The following is an 18,596-nucleotide window of genomic DNA, read 5'->3' on the forward strand; positions in this document are numbered from 1 at the left end:
TAGAGAACACATCGCCCTAAATGTTGCTACTCAAATACAAATGCAAGCACAAGCTAGCCCTTCCATACTTTTCCCAGCAGCTCCAAAGTGCCACTCCCTCCCTTCCGCTCTCCCAGGTCTACGAACATTCGTGACTCAACTCGTTCCCGCCCTCGTACCGTGGGACACGGCGCGTCAATCGAGAAATTAACAAGCCGTCGACCGAGATGTATGGCGTATGACATCACCAGAAACGGTGTAAATATTATGTAGACACAATGGAAACAGTCGCGACAGGACCCAGCTGCACTTTGTACCGTTGCCTAGAGAGGAGCGGGGTTTATTATATCGTCAGCCTTTAATGGCTGAATCTCGGCTTCTCCGCAGATGAGCGAGGAGCAGATCAGCCTGGCGAGCGTGGACATCGAGGACACCCTGCAGGTCCACCTCAACATCAGCGACCTGACCAACCGCGACCACATCCTGGAGTTCACGCCGGCCTTGTCCGCTCTCAGCGACCACGTGCGCTACAGCATTGACTATGGAAATACAGAGGGCTACTTCAAGATCAACCAGAAAGAGGGCGTCAGCTACCTGCATCTGAGCAAGAAGAAGGTCCTCTCCCCGGGGGCCTACTACCTTCAGATCAGCAGCATGCCCCTCTACAAGAAGAAGGAGCTGGCTGAGCTGGAGGACCGACAGGATAAAGACTACCTCACGGGGCAGCTGGGAGACATTCTGAAGATGAGGGTGCAGATCATCCTCCATTAACCACCACCAGACTGAAGCAGGCCGTAGTTGCCGGCAGCTGCTAATCCAGTGTCGGTCTAACACTCCCCAGAATCTGGCCAAACATCTCTGACTCTGGGTCAGTGGTTTCGGGGCGACTTCCGCTTGCTCTAACCAGGAGAAGGGCTTGCCACCAAAGAGACAAGAAGGGGGTTGGGGGTCGGGGCGGGGGACTGCATCATTCGATTGCCAAAGATGATTCTACATATCATAGATACAATTTCTGTGGAAAACGCCATCAGAACGAGGCAGTATGAATGATATCAGTCAAATGAAGAACATATTGCCCTTACAACGCAAGTGTGTAAGCACTGTTGAGTGTGAATATGGTTTTTAATTATAGGGTTTTAGGTTGTACAATGATATGTGGAATCAGGTGCCACTTTGAAAGGCATGTGGACTACAGGAAGCTTTTTGTGTTGTTGTTTTGTTTTGTTTTTTTTTTTTTCAAATAGATTTCAGCTTAGGTGGAAGAAAAGGATGAGTCCCAATAGTCTGAATGAAATTCATTTCCTCCCCTGAGGTCAATTACTGAATAATTCTGGGGAAGGTGGCAATAAACGCGCTCCTCCGTACCCAGCTGTTAATTTAATGTCGCGACGATGAAAAGAGACGAAGAATACGAGAATGGTTAGGAGAGGAAAGGAAACCCACGATGGACTATTGAGATGTAGCCATGTCCGAGCTTGAATGACTCCTACTGCATATTTAAACAATGCTTTTCCATCTTTCCTACTGACTAGAATAATTCATATTTACTGGTGCTAGCAATGCAACCACATAGACTTCTGAACGCACTGTACCGCCATACAAAATTCAGTAGTCGACAAGATTCGTCCGATCAGCCGTTTCTCAAAGAGATCATGTCTGCGACCTAGCTTCCGTAGCTTGCCTGCTCTCCTCCGTATTACATGTAAATTGTGTTTATACTGTAATAATCAATGCCACTTTTAATCTATGAAGCATTTGTAAACTAGAGGAAGCCCCTGGAATAGAGGGGTTTGTAATGGTGCTTATAATGACCAACTACTTCCTTTGTAAACTGTATACATACACATGACACACATTGATGATGCCAAACCTGGGCCTTCATGATTTTATGCACTGAGGCCTCCGCGGCCACACAATCTCTCACACGTACAATCAGTGCTGCATTACCGCGGAAACAGCCCGACGTTGGGCTGCGTCCCTGTTCACATCAGTGAGGGTTTAGTTGTAAATTCACAATAAAAACATATTTTTGGTCTATGTGTACTCGCTGCTGTGCTTTTCCCCTTTATCGACAGCGCCGCGTGTGCAGACGGGCGACAATTATTCAAAGCTTCACATTCATTACATTTAAATAAGCTCGTTTTCCACGGAGTCTGTTTTTCTTGTAAATTGTCAATCTGGCACAAATTTAAGGAACTTTTGTCAATTTTCACAATTTCCCCTCCATTACGCACCTTTTAATCCAGTAATTTTAGAGTTCGGTTCAACGTGCTTGCTAGATTATTTTGGAGACGGCTAACTACCAGTTTGAATCAAGTGTTTTCGTAGAAAATTATAAATCATTTTAATTAAAAGCTATAAAGGCTTATATAAAGTGCGTTTGCGGCCCCGCCTAGGGTGAACCCCTGGCTCCGAGTTTACCCTTCAATCATTGTACTTTCACAGATCCAAGAGCCGATGGAAGTGAAACGGCGACGGCCCCTTTTCCAACTGAAAGGTTGTCTCGTACTGCCCCCGTGTGGACAGTCACGGGGGATGTGGAAAGTGGAGAAAAAAAACAAGATTTGACCCCTAAATACAAAAAAAAAAAGAGCTTTATTAAATACAGAAATTAAAGTTCAGTTGCGACCGGTCGATCCGAAGCCTCCGGCGCCGCGCTCCGTGTCATCAAGTGTCTGAAATGACATAAACGAGTGATTAGAAATCTTAAATATGGATGTCATAGAATTAAAAATGGAGGGAGAGCTCGCACACCCGCATAGAATACCACTACTGCTACTCTTTGCAAAGAATCCAGCGAGAAACAAACCACGTTCAATCTCATTTTAGCTCATTGGCCACATGAAGGAAAATCTGTTAAGAGATGTGGGTCGGACATGTAAAATCATGACATACTAACTACTGTTAATATACCTATTGTTCAATTCACCAAAACTTTGTATCTTTTAGCTTTGCAAGCCCGGTTAAACTCATTTGTTGCCCTGATCCGGTCCACGGGCCTCGAGTTTGACACCCCTGCTCTATGCAAAGGCCGTTCTGATTCCCTTACCTCCTGTTCCAGCAGTTCTGGGTAGCAGATTCTCTCGCAGACCAGCTGAGCCACTCTATCTCCTTTTTTCACTGACAGAAACGAGAAACCCATGAGGTAAGTCACGGCTGATAAAAACTTTTTATTTCTTCTATGGACTAAGATTGCATTTTATATATTTCAGAAAGAAAAAAAAAACAATTGTACCTTCAAACACGTCCTGGCTGAAGTTAAAGAGAACCACGCCGACGTTTCCCCTGTAATCCTCGTCCACGACTCCGGCTGAGGAGAAAACAGGCAGGACACGGCTTCAGATTCCGCCTGCCCGACGTGGGATTTTTTACAAAGCAGAGAAGCTCTTTGTGAAAAACTCACCGCCGACGTCAATGAAATGTTTGGCCGCCAATCCAGATCTCGGTGCTGAAGAGCAGATCACACAAGTTATGGCCCATTTATTTTCAGGAGGCAGAACATTATCCATCACAGGGTTCTTTTCCTCAGAAACACTCACCTACTCTCCCATAGCAGCCATGCGGAACTGCTATCTGGATGTCAGTCTTGACAATGGCCTTTCCCATGGCTGCGATGGAATAGTCGTATGCACTGGAAGCAAATCCAAAAATAAATCAATAATCAACTGGTCTTGATCATTTATCATCACGCGGTGTAAATGTTACATCCAGGTCATTGCTGTCTACATACAACCTGCAGCTGTACTTTGTGAGTTGGCATAAGATTTCAAAATGCATTTTCTCAACTTGCACATTGTGTGAACATTGCACGGTAGCCCACCTGTAGAGGTCGAATCCCGCAGCCTTTGCGGAGCCCCGGGTGGGGGTCGTGGCGTGTTCGGAGAGTTTGGCGAACCTGAGGACTGGTCGCCACTCTTCGGAGGTCGTCTCCGTCCGCGTCCTCTTGGACGGAGAAACGACGGAAGCGTCTGTAACATCCAAGACGGGCATGTCAGTAGATGTAGAGGTGATCGGGGTTGGAAAACCGCTGCAGCGGAGATGGAGGTCTTCTTTCTCTGACTGCAAACTCAGGTTCCCGCGCTGGGTGGCGAGTCCCGCCTTTAAAGCAACGTTTGAATTTCCCGCGCCGGGGGGGAGCGGAACACTCCGCCTTTAAATTCATAATTTTTTTCGTCTTTTTTTTTTTTTTTTGAAGCTGAGGATTCACTTAGTCGGATAGGGAGAGGGGGACTAAAGCGACTAAACGTATTTTTTTCTTTTAATAGCTTGTCCATGTAGATAGAAAACGAATTGATCGAAATGCCAGAAGGATGAAGCATCACTTCCGGTGTAACGTCACATTCTCGCGATAATTTCCGAACGCGAACACCTTCATGTAAACAACGGAGATGCCGGTGCGGAAACATGCAAAGCTGCTTCCATAGCAGCTCTCTATTTTAAGTGTTGAAACAGCTGTCACCGTAATAACCGAGAGCCCTCAAGGTCAAGAAAAGACGTCCAAGCTACTTTTTACTATCCTCGAACCGCTAACGGGAACGTTAAACGTCACTCGCCTTCGCTTCGAATGCTCGTTTGCGTCCGGAATCCCCTGGTGGACATGCGCAGAGCGGCGCGAAGCATCTTACGACACATGCGCAGTTGCTCAAAGTACGTTGCTGTCATATGAGCTATGCTAACTGCTAACGTCCCATCGGTTGCATCTGCATCGCACTTCTGCTTCCAGGTGATGCAGCACTGTCAGTAATCACCAACAGTCCGGTTGAAGCTTCATTAGTCAATCTGTTTTTTTATATATATTCATTTTTTAGTCCCCTTGAGCGATCTTCGTGGCCAAACTGCGCCCACCGTCCAGACGAGGCAGCCTGTTATGCAGAATCGTGAACTCACTGCGCCCCCTGCTGGTGAGAGATCGTAACTGCGCCTGACGCGCACCTTCATTTAAACAGATGGAAGCGATGAACTGCAAATGTGCGCCGTCGTCTTTCACGCACATAAAAATGGGCAATTAATTTGTCACCGCAGATGTCTGATAAAAATAAGAGCGATGAAGCCGAGCAATCAAATCAAATTTCCACATAAACAAGAGTTCATCGCAGTTATGCGGTATTTAAACGAACATATTCGTGTGTACGCAAACGTTGAAATGTTATGAGTGTGAAACCCACGGTTGTCCTCAATGTAATGTTCCACCTAACTCACTTATATGACATGGGTGACACTGTTTTGGGATTTCATGTGAAAGGCCAACCTGGCGATGAAGTGTGAATCCTGTCAGTCCAAAAAAAAAAAAAAAAAAAAACCAGTGTAAAATCCAAGCTGTGAGCCGTAAATAATCAGAATCAGAATACTTTATTGATCCTCCAGGGGGAAAGCAGCTCCTGCTAGAGTCAAATGGGGAAGAATCAAAATAGAACTCGATATAAAAATAAAGAATAAAATAACAAATAATAAAAAACAGCAAAGATTAAAAGAGAGAAAGAAAAATCCCATGTAAAAATATATAAAATAAATGTAACATATATAATGATATTTATGATAGAGATATATAATGAATTTACTGCATTTGCGAAGCATCTCCAATCAAATGGAATTTTGTGTGACTGCTGAACAGCTGAATATATTATTTACCATGGAGTATTTTTGCAAATGGAAGGTGGAGTCAAAAGAGCAGCTTATTGAAGGTTATTATATTACATAGCAGTGTTAACATCTTATCTACTCTCTAGCTTGACTTCTGCACCTGCACCTGTGGGTGTGCAGATTACTGTCCCCCATCTGCAGTGAGCGCCCCCCCGGGTCAGATATTTAATGGTATTAAATGCTATTTAATAGCATTTAATACCAGAACTACAACAAGAATGGGTGGCCTGAAAAAAATCATTTGAAAAATGATGTGTGTATTTCATCAAATCACATAAATCAGAGGCTAAATGTGGAAAAGCTCAAGCATTTTATTCTGTGTCTCTTCGGGCTGAGCGACAATTTCACATCTATTTACATTTAATTCAGACAAACAGTTATACAGAAAGAAAAAAAAACAGTTTGATTCACCGTCTTTGGTTTGATGCCTCTTTTTAGGATATCAGAAAAAGTATTACAATACAGCTTTAAATATATTTAAACAGTATCACATGGACGAAGTACACAGCTCTAAAGCAGCAGTATATGTTACAGCCAGTGGAGGGCAAAGAGTGCTTTAAATAAAATACCATCATAATTTTCCTAATCATCCAAAAAGAGGTTTGAGTTTTTCTATAAAATATCCCCGAGTGATTTCAGACTATGTACATGTATTTCACAGTGGCAACTAAAACACAACCGGCCACAAACCAGACGGAGGAATGTTAATTATTACTGTAAATTTGTTTCCAGCCTATGTTTTTTTTTTTCTTTTTTGGCCATTTTCACTCTTTTGTTTGTCATAGTATTCATAAGTAAAACAGTTGTATGAATACAGTTAGTTCCCCGCTCGAGGCTGAAAACCTGGGATCTCGTCCGACCGTCGTCGTCCAAGTGTCCCTCCGAAGGCGGTTGGTCGTCACGGTGCGGCCACTTGTGTTTCCTCTCAAGCGAGTCTTCTGCAGACGGTCGCCGTCTTCACGAGTAGAACGTGAGCACGCTCTGGTGGTTCCCTCTGATGAGCAGGATGGGCGGGAGGTCCCTCGTCAGAATGTCCAACCAGGACATGTAGAGGAAGTCAGAGATGGAGTCCTTGCGTGCAATGGGTAAGCTCCTGCAGGGGGCAACAGAGGGTTATTCACACACTTAGTTTTAGCCTCTGCCATCGGATAAAGCGGTTTCAGAAGCACATGCCTCCGACCGGTGCGCTGATTTCCTCTGTGAAAAGACGGCGTAAATGGGTTCTAAGTTGTTTTCACAAAATACTCGAGGCTTGAGCGACCGGGACACTTTACTGTGCCTTTAAACGGTGTCAAAGTCAAGGCCGGCGGGCCGAATGTGGCCGCGAGAACATCCAATAAGGTCTGATTGTCTTGAAATAAATAAGTCAAAAGCGTGTTTTGACCAAAAACAACATTTCCCACAATTCATGTCGCAAAGTGACGGCATCACGCCATTAGATTGCAGTGTATCCACATAGATGCGATTTTTTGACAAGTAGAATTGAGAATGATCCCTAAAAGTTGATGCAGACAGAAGGCCGTTTCACAAAAGATGGGAAGGCGAATATATGTTTGTGTTTCAAGGAGAAAAAAACGGTACGTCTTTTGTGTTGCGAGACAGCATCGACTGTCAAAGAGTAGCAGTGAAAGCTAGCTTTTTAACAGAGCAACTAGTAAAAGTATATTATTTTTACATCTATGCAAATGCAATGGATTAGAATGAGTACTAAATTGAGTTATTTAACATTCAGGAGTAGTGATATTTATTTTACATTACATTTGGTTTCATTTAGTTACATTTGCACTGTTACCATGACACGTAGCTCTTTGAGGATCGGTGATCTGTTGTTTTGGAGAAGATACTTACACAATAATCAAGTTGGCAGACTTGGAGTTTTGCTGCAGCAGCTCGTTCAGCCTGATCTGGAGGTGGGTCTGCGAGAAAAGTGAAATAAATCAGTTTAGGAAAGGGGAATTGCACAGCGAATCTTTGTTTTTTTTTTCACGATTAGCGGCCGCACCTTCTCCTCGAACGCTCTCAGCTCTTCGTCGGTGATCTTCCAGGGATGCTCTCGCCGCAGGGCCTCGGCCTGGGCGGCGTCCTTGGAGCCGTCGTGCAGACGGAAAGGCTCGATCATCTCCTCCAACGCGTTCAAGCTGGAGGTTCAAGAACATTTCATAGGAGATGCTGATATGCAATCGTGTGTGTGTGTGTGTGTGTGTGTGAGGGAAATTACTTAAACAACCTACCTGTCTTTTCTGGGTCCGACATGAATGTCATCGATGACAATAATTTCACTGTACTTGATTCTGAATTTCTGCAACAGAGATTTCATCCTAAAAAAGATCACACACACACACACACACACACACAAGGAATATTTAGATTGTCAAGAAGCAGCCCCTCTAAAGTCAAAATTTTCCCTGTCAAACATCGGTTTGCGGTTTCACCCACTCCTGTTGGTCCTGCTCCGTTCGTCCGGGCTGTCCGGCCATGAAGATCCTCAACCTGCAGTCCTTCCACTTCTTCCTGGTGGTGAGGATGTAGGGCAGCAGCAGGGTGAGACCTGCCGAGGAGACCGGAGGTCGGGTTATTACGCTTTCCCGACGGAGAACGCGGTTCGCTTTATCCTGATTTTCGGAGTCGGAATTCGGGAACTCACCCCCGTCGTCGAACAGCCACCACACATCGATGGTGCCTTTGGGCTGCTTCTTCTTGAACTGCATGCTGGCCTGCACCAGCTTCTCGTTGGTCATGGCTATGCTTGGGGGCGGCGGTCCGCACACCGACACTGGGGAAGGAGAAGGAGAGCAGAGACCCGGGGGGGGTCAGACAGCATTCACGAGTTTGCCTTCTCGCTTGCCGAGACGAGGAACTCCAAATCCGTCCCAGAGGGCGAAGGCAGTCGAACGGCGGTACCTCGGGTGGCGAGCACTTGCTGGGACGACTTCCTGGACTTCCTGAACAGGCCTTTTGCTTTCCCTCCGTTCGGCATCAGCTCGTTCTCCAGGTCGAGTTGCTCCTTGGCCGCCCTCAGCATCTCATCTAGAAATTGATACGAAATACAAGAAAAAAAAAATAGGTTTACGATCACGCCATTATCTTCAACTAGTAGTTATTCCAGCTGCTTATCTGCCCACTACCTGGTTTTTATGAATACGCTGTAATCTACCGAACAAAGTGCGGCGTCTCTTTCGCCAGCGTTTTTTAACCACCTCTGCTTCACAGACTACAATCGCTTGTTTCGTTTGTACAAATTTGTTTTCCTCTGTCGCCCCTGGACAACACCGCTGACCTTCCTCATCCAGGATGTGAGTCACGTCAAGGCCTTGGCTCATCCTCAGTATCACGGTTCCGTACTCCAGGTCCAAGGCGTCGCTGTCGGTGGGAAAAGTTGAAAAGAATTAAAAACGTCGGTTTCCCTCGGGGGGAACGATCTCGACGAAGGCGTCCGCCGTCAGACTCACTGCAGGACTCCCACGTAGCTCTGCACCTTCTCCGTGCCGGCGGTTCTCCAGTTCCTCTTGAAGCCGAGCATCAGCGTGTTGGGCTTCATCCGGCCGAGACCGGAGGCCTGCGAGCAGAGGCGCCGTCAGCCGTCCGGCAAGGATAAACTCGTGAAACTCGTCTGTAACGATTTTTTTTTTTTTCTTTTGCGTCTTTCTTTCCGAGAACGAAAAGAAGGAGAAACTATGAAAACTTTGCTTGGACCGGCCCAGAAATCAAGGGGCCGAGGCGGTTTTTACTGCCAGGAGTTACGACCAGATTACTCTGCAGATTTCCTCCGTGTCTGCAGGGCCTCGTCCAGCGCGGAGTTAATCAATTATAGCTTTTAATCTGCCGCTCGGGTTTGAAGTAACAAGGCTTTATCTCCAGGAGTGTGATAGCCGGAGCCATAAGACTGCTTTCTTGCTTCTCATTAACCCCCGCCGAACCCTCCTCGCTCCTCTGGCCAGATCTTCGCAAAACAAGCAGGGGCCGGAGTCATAACGCGGCAATAGATACTCGACGTTGAGAGGCGGAGATCGATACAGTAAAATTTTTTTTTTTGTATGGGTTCCACGCTCCTTAGAACCTCAACTCCCAGTTTTATACGTTATTTATTGATCCGCGGCTCCCATCTGAGCGTACCTGAAGCAGGATGTCGGCCCCCTGCCTGAAGTCGTTGCAGGCCGCGGCGGCGTAAAACGCCTTGCGCTTCATCTTCCTCAGCCAGAGCTGGTTTTGCTCCATGGCGGCGTTCGTCCTTTGGAGGGCCTCCGATCTGGAGCCCTGGAGAGACCAAACCGCTCGTGTTACACGAGAACGACCGGTGCGTCGGTCGAAGCGTAATTGCGATTGGTCGTTGATATCTAACGGATGTTCAGAGTAAGGTTTTTGCGTACAAATATGATTATGGGGTCACTTTACCACAAACACTTCGCCGGTCAGACAGAGCCCGTAGTTCTTGGTGAAGGACTGAGCCAGGTCCAGGAGGGCCGGACGCGTCCGCGCTCCCCCCGTCAACGTCAAGATTTGAGGCCTGAGGAGCAGAAACGCAGTTCAGACCCGCGCGGAGCTTCGAGTTTGAGATTAATCTACCGATGAAAAGTCCTGGAAAAACCCCACTGGCATTCTCTCTTAGGCGACCCGTACCTGAAGTTCTTCACGTGATCCTCCACCCCCGATAGAGACAGAGCGTTGCTGACGGCGCTGACGAACGTAACGGCCTGCGTGGACGAACCCCAGTTCACATCTGCGACGGGGACGACGAGGAAAAAAAGTGACTTCCGCTGCCCGAGGGGGGGGGGTTGGAGGGACCGAATGAGAAGAAACATCTCACCTGGCTTCTTGACGGTGACGTAGATGTAGAGGAGGATTTCGATGGCGTACGTTATGAGCGCGGCCCACCAGTTTATCACGAACATCACGGCGCAGCACAGCAGCGCGCCCAGCAGGGACAGCCACATGTTGTAGTATTTATAACCCGGCCTCCAACCTGGAGAGCACGAGAAAAACAACGTGAGCCGCGAATCCCGAAACCCATCGACAATCGCACCCGATCGTGTCGGCCCCTGGAAAGCTAGCTTCATCGGCATGTGAATTAATTTAGTTAATTGGCAGTTAATTCACAGTAATTAATAACAGTAACAATAGTTACTGTTATTAATTACGCTTTTTTTTTTTAATTTTTAATTCTTTATTTTTATTATATTATATTACTTTTATTTTTTTGTTATTTTGATTTTAATTTAATATAAAATATTAATAATATATATATAATAATATAATATATATATATATTATATATAATATGTATATATATATATTTATTATATTATATTATATATAATAATATAATATATATATATATATATTATATAATATAATATAATAAATAATATAAAATATAATATAAAAATATGATAATAATTTTAATTATTATTATATTATATAATTGTATTAAATTAAGTAACAGTAATTAATAAATTAAAAAAAAAAACAGTTAATTCCTCTTCCCTCAGCCGCAGGGAATCTTCGATCTTTGCAGTTACTGCTAACAGCTAAGACAATTTATATTTCATTATATTTCTTATTCTTCCTCCTTTCCACTATTGTCTATTACTGTTATGTTTTTACTTGAAACTCTGGCACAACAATTTCCTTCGGGTTTAATAAAGTTGTTCTCATCTCATCATCTCATCTCATGTGAAGAACTACAAAACTACAAAAGCCACCGGAGAGGCTTTTCTAAGTTGCGGCAGTTGCGGACTCACCCGGGGACTTGGCGTAGGAGGCGTGGAAGCAGGAGAAGTTGATGAGAGCGTAAGACGCCAAGAAGAAGTTTGAAATGATCGGGGCGATTTGGTTGAGGTTGCCTGCAGAGACAGAGGCGGAAGCAGTGGTTAATCCGGTCGGTACGTTTGGGGTTTTAGGTTTTTAAAAGCAGGCCGCGAACGTCCGGAACCGACCGATGAGAATGAAGGCCACGGAAATGAGGAAGGTGAGGATGTAGCCGCGGATCGGCTCGTTGTTCTTGCCGTGTCCCTTGGCGAAGAAGTGCAGGGCCTTGTAGATGTTGTCCTTGCACAGCGCCTGAGGGAGGACACACTCTGAGCGTCGGGCGGTGAAAAGGGCTGGATGTATTCGGGAAGCGGTTAAGAGTTCCCCACCTGGAAAACTTTGGGAGCGCTGACCAGAGAAGCCAAGGCCGAGGAAAGCGTGGCCGAGAAGGTCCCGGCGATGATAAGAGGGCCGAAGCCGGACACCATGGTCATGACCTGGCAGAGAGCGGGAGGCGTCAGCGTCGGGGAGACGTCTGCCGTGTCCGCGAGGGTCAGAGGTGGCGGGTTTTCTCTCACCTGGAAGTTGTTCATCAGGCCAAATTTGCATTTTTGCACTTCGCAGATGGAGAAATTGTATCCCAGCTCGCAGGCCGACGTGGTGGCGTCGCACGATCCTCCGGGGGTGAAAATGTCGGTCAGGTTCCCCGTGGCGTCGCGCACGACGCTGGCGGCTAGGAGGGGCGAGGAGAGGGGACGGGCGTCGAGTCGGGTTTTTTTGTTTACCGACGTGTCGGATGATCGTTTCTACTCACAAACACAAAGTGCGACGGCCAGGTAGGTGATGCCAGTGATCAAAATGGCCAGTAAAGTCCCCTTGGGAATGGCAGCCTGGGCGTCCTGTTAGAAAACGTGTCGTCGTCAGCAAATTTTTTATCGATGTTAGCTGAGAATACCGCGAGCTCCTCCCTCCTTCCCCCTCATGGGATTTGATAATAGTTACCCGCAGGTCACCGGAGATGTTGGCACCGGCCAAGATGCCGGTCGCAGCCGGGAAGAAGATGGAAAACACGGAGAAGAATGACTCGCCTCTGAAATTCGGAAGGAAGTTCTCCATGAATATTTTGGCTGTAAGGAAGAGATAAGACAGAGAGAAAGAGAGAGCGAGAGAACATTAGCATTCCGGTTAGCTTGAAATGAAGGATCTAATTTCTTCGGCAAGGTCGTCCCCAGCGGGCTCCTTACAGTTGTAATTGAAGAAACCTTGGGATTTCTTAGTTTCCGTCGCGGGAATGAACGTTCCCACAAACACGTTCACGATGGCCACCAGCAAGATGATGAGCAGGACGATCTGAGCCTGCGGGTGGCGGCGGCGGCGGCGGCGGCGGGGAGAAGTGGTCGGAGGTGACTGTTAGAGGTCTGGGCGCAACGCCCGAGAAATTAGTCAACAAAAATAGCACGACGCGCATCTGACCTTGGCCTCCCATTCCATCCCGGCGACAGAGATGGCCAGCAGCAGCACCACCGTGATGACGCCCACGATTCTGATGTCGTTCAGCTCGTCCACCATCAGGACATCGTGTTCCTGGAAGAGGAGAGAGGATCACCACGAGGTGGATCGCGTAGGAAAGAGACTTCCGCCGATTACCCGCGGCGATAAACTCACGCACCTTGAGCAGGTCCACCACCGTCTCGGCGAATCCCACCACGTACATGGCGACCGCCACCGCGTTGGCGAAAGCGAAAATCAGACCGATGGACCCGCCGAACTCCGGCCCCAGGCTTCGAGATATCAGGTAATAAGCCCCTCCTGTGAAGGACGGCGGTGGATGATTAATCACCGTCGCACCGAGCCATCGATTAAGTGTCAGAAGGAGTCGAGTTCAAACGCGGGTGCGGCTTCGAACCCTCGTCTTCGCCCGCACACCCGCCCTCCATTCTCTCGGCCAAAGATTTTATGTCAGAAACATTGTATGTTATCTCGGCCCCGCGTCGATTCATTCGCAGATACCGTTCCGACACCGAGAGGAAGTCGCCTTCGGATTTTTCGATGTCGAGCGGGTCGAGGGCGCGTCTCCTCACCTCCTCGGACCACGCCGTTGGTGCAAATGGCCGACATGGAAAGGCCGGTGATGGTGGTTACCACGCAGCTGAGGGCGATGACCATGATCCCAAGACCTGAAACGCAGCACGTGAAGAAAATGATCGTCGAGCCACCGAGAAGAAGGGAAGGGTGGCCTCTTCGGAGGAGCCCGGAGGCCACGAGTTACAACCCCCTGCCCCGCTCCCCCCCTTGTAGCTTCTCCAACCCTTTCGCCGATCAATACGCTCTCGAACATTTAATACCCCAAGGGGACCATTTACAGGATTAGCCTTTCTCCTCGCTTCCTGTGAACACAAAAAAAGCTCGCACCGCCTCCTTAACATTAGATTATCTGCAGTCCAATCTGTCAGCCTGCTTCTACAACACCTGCTCTACCCATGGAGGTTCGCAGGACTCCTCATGGTACGATTGGTATATCCCAGAGCGCGAAGGGAAGTAGGCGCGTAGGGGTGAAACGCACCGCGGCGCCGCCTCGTCACTCACCCCAGCCTGCCTGTCCGAACACCCAGGACAGACGGATGAACAGCATGACGCCCCAGATGTTCAGCATGCATCTCACCTGTGGACGGCAAAGGAGGCCTTGGTTTTACGGGCGCCTTCGACACAGCGTTGTCCCGTTCGGGGATTCGCGAATGAAAGGGATATTTGGAAGACATTTGGTATCGGACGACGCAAGGAAAACGGGTGAAAATAGCACAACCCGACGCTGACCTGATTAAAAGGTCAGAGAGAATTGTTTTTTTATTTGTAGATTTAACCGCCACGCATGCACCACACGGGCAACCGTCGCTACTTGCGCTTGATGCTCTTGTTAGTCGATCCGGCGTCACTCACCAGGACGCCGCGGATCCAGCCGAACTTCACTTCCCCCTTGTTTTTTTCGACGGGGGTCGACTCCGGGTCGTCGGAGGGCGTCCCGTCGCTCCCCTCGTCCTCCACCGTGTCCGGCACGGAGATGGCGCCATTCTGCTCGGGAGGCAAGGAGGACAGGAACACGGGACGTTTATCATGCCGTTTTCGGGAAAAAAAAAACAACAACAACAACAAATAAAATCAAACGCAGTGCCATCGCTATGCCGACCGGAGATTCGGTCCGTCCTTCATATTGGCTGATGAGCGTTTGGCTCTCCCTGCGATGCACTTGGGAGGAATTAGAGTGGGAGCGCCTGCACGGCTTGATCTGGATGAAGATTTATAAAGCGCTCGCAGACATTACACTCCCCCCGTCTGTCCTTGGAAGCCGAAAAGAGAAATGACGAGGAGAAAGGACGAAGCGAATACGGACTGCTGAATTACTCCTCATCTGATTTAGCCTTTCAGCTCCATCGGAATGGACTCCCCACTCCAGGTTCCTTTTTTTTCTACTGAGTAATTGAAATTGTAAATAGTCTAAACACGGCGCCGGCCTCATCCGTCAATGCACCGCTCCGCTCCTTTGTGCTTTCGCCCATTTAGAAACCAAATAATTATCCTCCTCAGATAAACCGTGAGTCGACCGGGTATCTGTCAAGGCGTCGCTTCGTGCTGGCGATTTCAGGTCTGCTAATTTCCCCGTCGCCTCCGTGGATTTGTGACGTTTCCCACGAATCATCGGCCTCTGACAAGGCTGTCGTTTCATTTTTTTTTCTTTTTTAATCTAAAATCCCGATATGGCAATGGAGTTTAACCTTTATAACGCGAATCTCTCGTTACCCGTTTGCAACACAAGGGTTTATAACGGTCAATTAAAAAGTCGTAAAAGTCTCAAGTGTGTCACGCGTACTGCGGGGAACAACATCCCGGCCGGCGGCGAGCGAAGAAATGAACGTGGAACGTAGAGAGGCATGTTTGGTGAAGCTACAGTGGAACTGGCTCCGGACAGTCGCGAGTAGCCAAGATGCCGAACTCCCGCGAAGGGTCTCACCTTCTGGAAAACGTTGTGGAGTTCTTGCAAGGACGGCCGCACCGCCCGGTGTCCGCTCACGCTGCCCGCATTACGGTAGAAGTCGATGTTGGGCACTCGGTCCAGAGTGTCCCGACCGAAGGCGCTGGCCACGGAGGGCCGCACCGCCCGGTGCTCCCGTTCGGAGATGTTCTCCTCGTAGACGGGGGGTTCATCCAAGGTGGGGTCGTAAGCGGCGTTAACGTGCTCCCCCGCTGTGCTCCGCTCCATCGGGAAGGCTGAGGGAGATTCTCAGACACAATCGGTCAAGGATAAAAACAAAAAGAATGGCGGCGCGGATCCGAAGCCTCGGGTCATCCGACAAACTTCGGCGACAACCAGATCTGTATCTGTAGAATATGAGTAGCCTTGAGGTTCTCGTGCATAAGTTTGATTCGTTCCCGACGGCCTACCTTTATACGCCGCATCCCGGGGCAATAACTGGCCGTCAGCGATTGGCCAGCCCTCAGGATCAACCCTCAGAAAGCCGAACAAGGGGTGTCACATATGTCCTTGCTCCATCCCAGGGGACACAAAGGCATCGCTTAACGATTAACCAAGTCATAAACGGCAAAGGAGAGATAAAGGCGCTCATTGCCTGAGCTTTAGAGAATTGATTACTAATATTATTGTCTGAAGTGCAACAGGGGGAAAAGCACATGTTGTTCAGCGGAGTGCTTTATGGAGGCGTGGGGAGCGTTTCCTTTGACCGACTGGCCCTTCCTAAGGGACGATTGGGAAACGTCGGCGTGGAAGTTCACATTAAATAAAAGCTCGTATAACCGGCGCGGGGAAAAGTTTCAAGGTCGCCGGGCTGCGACGATTTGCATGTGAACGAAGCCGAGGAAGGCGGAGGCGCGAAACCGTTCATTTGTTCACGGGTATGTCATCCACGGCGCGAAAAACAACGGAAGCTCGAATTTAATATCGAGCCAATAAAAGCCGCGCGATGGATAAACATTATCCCTGAAAATACTGCTGAAGACCCCGAAAATTAAGAGGGAAGTTGGCAGGTAGAAAAGGAGAAATGGCCATAAAATGGGAGTTAATATGAGACCATGAATTACAGGAACACGCCTGAGGCATTTCTGTGCAGCCGCATGACTTCTAAAGTGCCTTTAAAAGACTCTTTAAGCGTCAAACTTCCTTATTACTGATACACCAGTGACTTATGCACGGAGTGAAAGGCAGGCTAATGACTCCGGAGCTGACCTTGGATGTGTCGCCAGATCAACAACGACGACAACAACAATAACAAAGTAATACTCCCGCGGCGTGTTTGGGCGGAAGGAAGCTATCGCTTGCAAAACATTTATCAGTCGGGGAACACGGCGGTTAGATGTTCCGTTCAGGAATTTTACTGACTGAGTCATGCCGAGAGCAGGAATTTTCCACCTGAATTATGATCCCGTCTTGACAACGGATAGTTTTGGCTATTAGCATTGATGGTAGTCTGGGGTTGTTTTGGTCTTGAAATAATAATAATGTTAATTGAAGATAGCGACAATGTGCAGCCTGACACCGCCGCGCTTTCGCTTCAGCCACTCCAGAGGTGCTGTCGCAAATCCTGCGCTCGAGCACGCTCGGGAGTCTGCAGGTCACCCGGGGAAAAGCTCTCCGCTCCACGCCGGCGAGTAAAAAAAAAACCCCGGCCCAATTAGTATGGGCCGCGTGTGAACAGGCAAAGGAGTGTGTGTCGAATCGTCCAAAGGGCTCAAAAGAGGCAGGAAGAGGAGGAGGAGGAGAGAGTGTGTATAAATATATATATATATATGTATCCCATTGCAGCATTTTCTCCAACCTCGCTCTGCCGGCTGCACCGTGAATTAGAAAAACGCGTGGCGCAGCAAACAGGAGTCCTGATACTACATCTTAATAGCCGCAATTATTAAAAGGCTGAGCCGAGCCTTCTGCCGGGCTGCTCACCTGCGGACCCTGTCGTATAGATTACCCCGACATTCCCTCATAAACTTCCTGGAAAAACTTCCCCATACGGGCAGGCAAAGTAAACAATTTGTGAAATCACGCCATGTCGGCTCATTTGTTCCCTCCGGATAAAGGTTGGCCGCGTTGTTGTTATTGTTGTTTTTGCCGATGTCGGACGAAAAACGAGGCGTTTGAACAGAACCCTGCAGGGCCAGCAGAGAAATCATAAGAAACCCCAGGCTCTAATTCTCTGAGCCACAAAAACACGGTTATTTATTTATCAATTAGTTATATTTTTATTTGCAGGCCCTAGAAAGCCCTTGGTTCTAATTCCACCAAAACATGGTTATTTATTTAATCATTTGATTGTTGTAATAATTTAATAAATTAAATATTTAAGTATATTACTACTTAATTCTTTACAAGGCAGGGCCTGCAGAGAAATAATAGAACGCCTCAGATTCTAATTCCATTAAATTCCATTATTTATTCCATTATTTGATTATTCGATTTTTTTTTTAAGTATTTATTTATATAATTATCTAATTGTTTGATGATTTAATTATTCGCAGGGCAAGCAGGGAAATAACAGAAACCCCTCGGTTTTAACTGAGCCACCGAAACACGGTTATTGATTTCATTATTTTATTACGTGATAGTTTTGTTTCATTATTTGATAATCCTATTATTTGATTACTTATTTATTTGCAGGACCAGGGCCGGCAGAGACACCGTCGGAATCCCCGGGTTCTGATTCTTCGAGCCGGTAAATCGCGTTTTGGTCGATTATCTATTAATTCCTTCGTTGATTTGTGTGTTTTTTTAAAATGCAGCCGTTCTGATCCATGTTGTGGTGCAAGATGTTTCTCTTTCAGGCGTGCCGGTTTTAAATCATTCATTTAAAAGGCCGTCGCGGCCTAAAGTGTTAATTTTTCTAGGAACACAACGTAACTTCACACCGCAGGTGCCGCGCTCCCCCGTTAGGGGTCATTTATTAAGCGTAATTGCGTTATAATCATTAATAAACTGAGATAAAACATTAATTTGTGAACGGCTCCAATCCATACGGATCTGTTTGCTCTCGTATTGTTCAGGACGCAAACCCGTGTTTGGCTCGGCTTCGCTACCGCTGACAGAAGAAACGTCGTCATAGCAACGCCTGCACAGGTGGAGTTTACCATTCTAGCCGCTGATAAGCTCTGTTAATGCTCAAGTTATGCAACCCGAAAGTAGTTTTTTCTTTTGATATTGTTTCATGTTGATATTAACGGGTGGGTTTAAA

The 18,596-nt window shown here is 47.4% G+C and overlaps 3 protein-coding genes across 4 annotated transcripts in view; 1 reads left to right on the forward strand and 2 right to left on the reverse strand.

Annotated features, from left to right (window-relative positions):
- fbn1 (fibrillin 1) overlaps nt 1-2,022 on the forward strand; it is a 63,278-nt gene extending 61,256 nt beyond the window's left edge. The window contains exon 66 of the mRNA XM_086144222.1: nt 367-2,022. Coding sequence (XP_086000348.1) covers nt 367-750 — 384 coding nt within the window. The 3' untranslated portion in view covers nt 751-2,022. The remainder of the gene's footprint in view (nt 1-366) is intronic.
- Nucleotides 2,023-2,560: 538 nt separating this feature from the next.
- Nucleotides 2,561-4,878, reverse strand: dut (deoxyuridine triphosphatase). Of its 2 annotated transcripts, XM_086144225.1 has the most exons (7): nt 4,533-4,878; nt 3,800-3,947; nt 3,519-3,610; nt 3,383-3,427; nt 3,215-3,289; nt 3,029-3,099; nt 2,561-2,654 (listed from the first exon to the last, which is right to left on the reverse strand). In XM_086144225.1, the coding sequence occupies exons 1-7, from the start codon at nt 4,639-4,641 to the stop codon at nt 2,598-2,600; spliced, it is 597 nt and encodes a 198-aa protein (XP_086000351.1). In that variant the 5' UTR covers nt 4,642-4,878; the 3' UTR covers nt 2,561-2,597. The 2 variants fall into 2 exon arrangements, with proteins under 2 accessions (XP_086000351.1, XP_086000352.1); XM_086144226.1 differs by lacking the exon at nt 4,533-4,878 and having other exon boundaries at nt 3,800-4,524.
- Nucleotides 4,879-5,910: 1,032 nt separating this feature from the next.
- Nucleotides 5,911-17,657, reverse strand: slc12a1 (solute carrier family 12 member 1). Its single transcript, XM_086144223.1, has 26 exons — nt 15,371-17,657; nt 14,302-14,433; nt 13,951-14,026; nt 13,446-13,541; nt 13,034-13,173; nt 12,838-12,948; nt 12,609-12,720; nt 12,367-12,491; nt 12,179-12,263; nt 11,943-12,097; nt 11,754-11,861; nt 11,553-11,676; nt 11,358-11,459; nt 10,424-10,579; nt 10,237-10,336; nt 10,012-10,123; nt 9,733-9,873; nt 9,069-9,175; nt 8,897-8,979; nt 8,521-8,646; nt 8,264-8,392; nt 8,056-8,167; nt 7,851-7,937; nt 7,622-7,757; nt 7,468-7,535; nt 5,911-6,712 (listed from the first exon to the last, which is right to left on the reverse strand). Exons 1-26 carry the CDS (start codon nt 15,617-15,619, stop codon nt 6,577-6,579), a joined length of 3,108 nt encoding a protein of 1,035 aa, XP_086000349.1. The 5' UTR covers nt 15,620-17,657; the 3' UTR covers nt 5,911-6,576.
- Between the last annotated feature and the right edge of the window lie 939 nt (nt 17,658-18,596).

The sequence above is a fragment of the Fistularia commersonii genome, chromosome 3 (assembly GCF_037954325.1).
Source record: "Fistularia commersonii isolate RoL2024-O1a breed Wild chromosome 3, RoL_Fcom_v1.0, whole genome shotgun sequence".
In the NCBI taxonomy this organism is placed as follows: domain Eukaryota; kingdom Metazoa; phylum Chordata; class Actinopteri; order Syngnathiformes; family Fistulariidae; genus Fistularia; species Fistularia commersonii.

Coding starts and splice junctions, on each gene's coding strand:
- dut (XM_086144225.1), bottom strand. CDS start 4,641: ATGACAGCAACGTACTTTGAGCAACTGCGCATGTGTCGTAAGATGCTT. Junction 3,428..3,518: donor TGGCTGCTATGGGAGAGTAG/GTGAGTGTTTCT, acceptor TCTGCTCTTCAG/CACCGAGATCTGGATTGGCG. Junction 3,290..3,382: donor ACATTTCATTGACGTCGGCG/GTGAGTTTTTCA, acceptor TTTTCTCCTCAG/CCGGAGTCGTGGACGAGGAT.
- slc12a1 (XM_086144223.1), bottom strand. CDS start 15,619: ATGGAGCGGAGCACAGCGGGGGAGCACGTTAACGCCGCTTACGACCCC. Junction 7,938..8,055: donor ACGGAGCAGGACCAACAGGA/GTGGGTGAAACC, acceptor GATCTTTTTTAG/GATGAAATCTCTGTTGCAGA. Junction 7,758..7,850: donor GTCGGACCCAGAAAAGACAG/GTAGGTTGTTTA, acceptor TTGAACCTCCAG/CTTGAACGCGTTGGAGGAGA.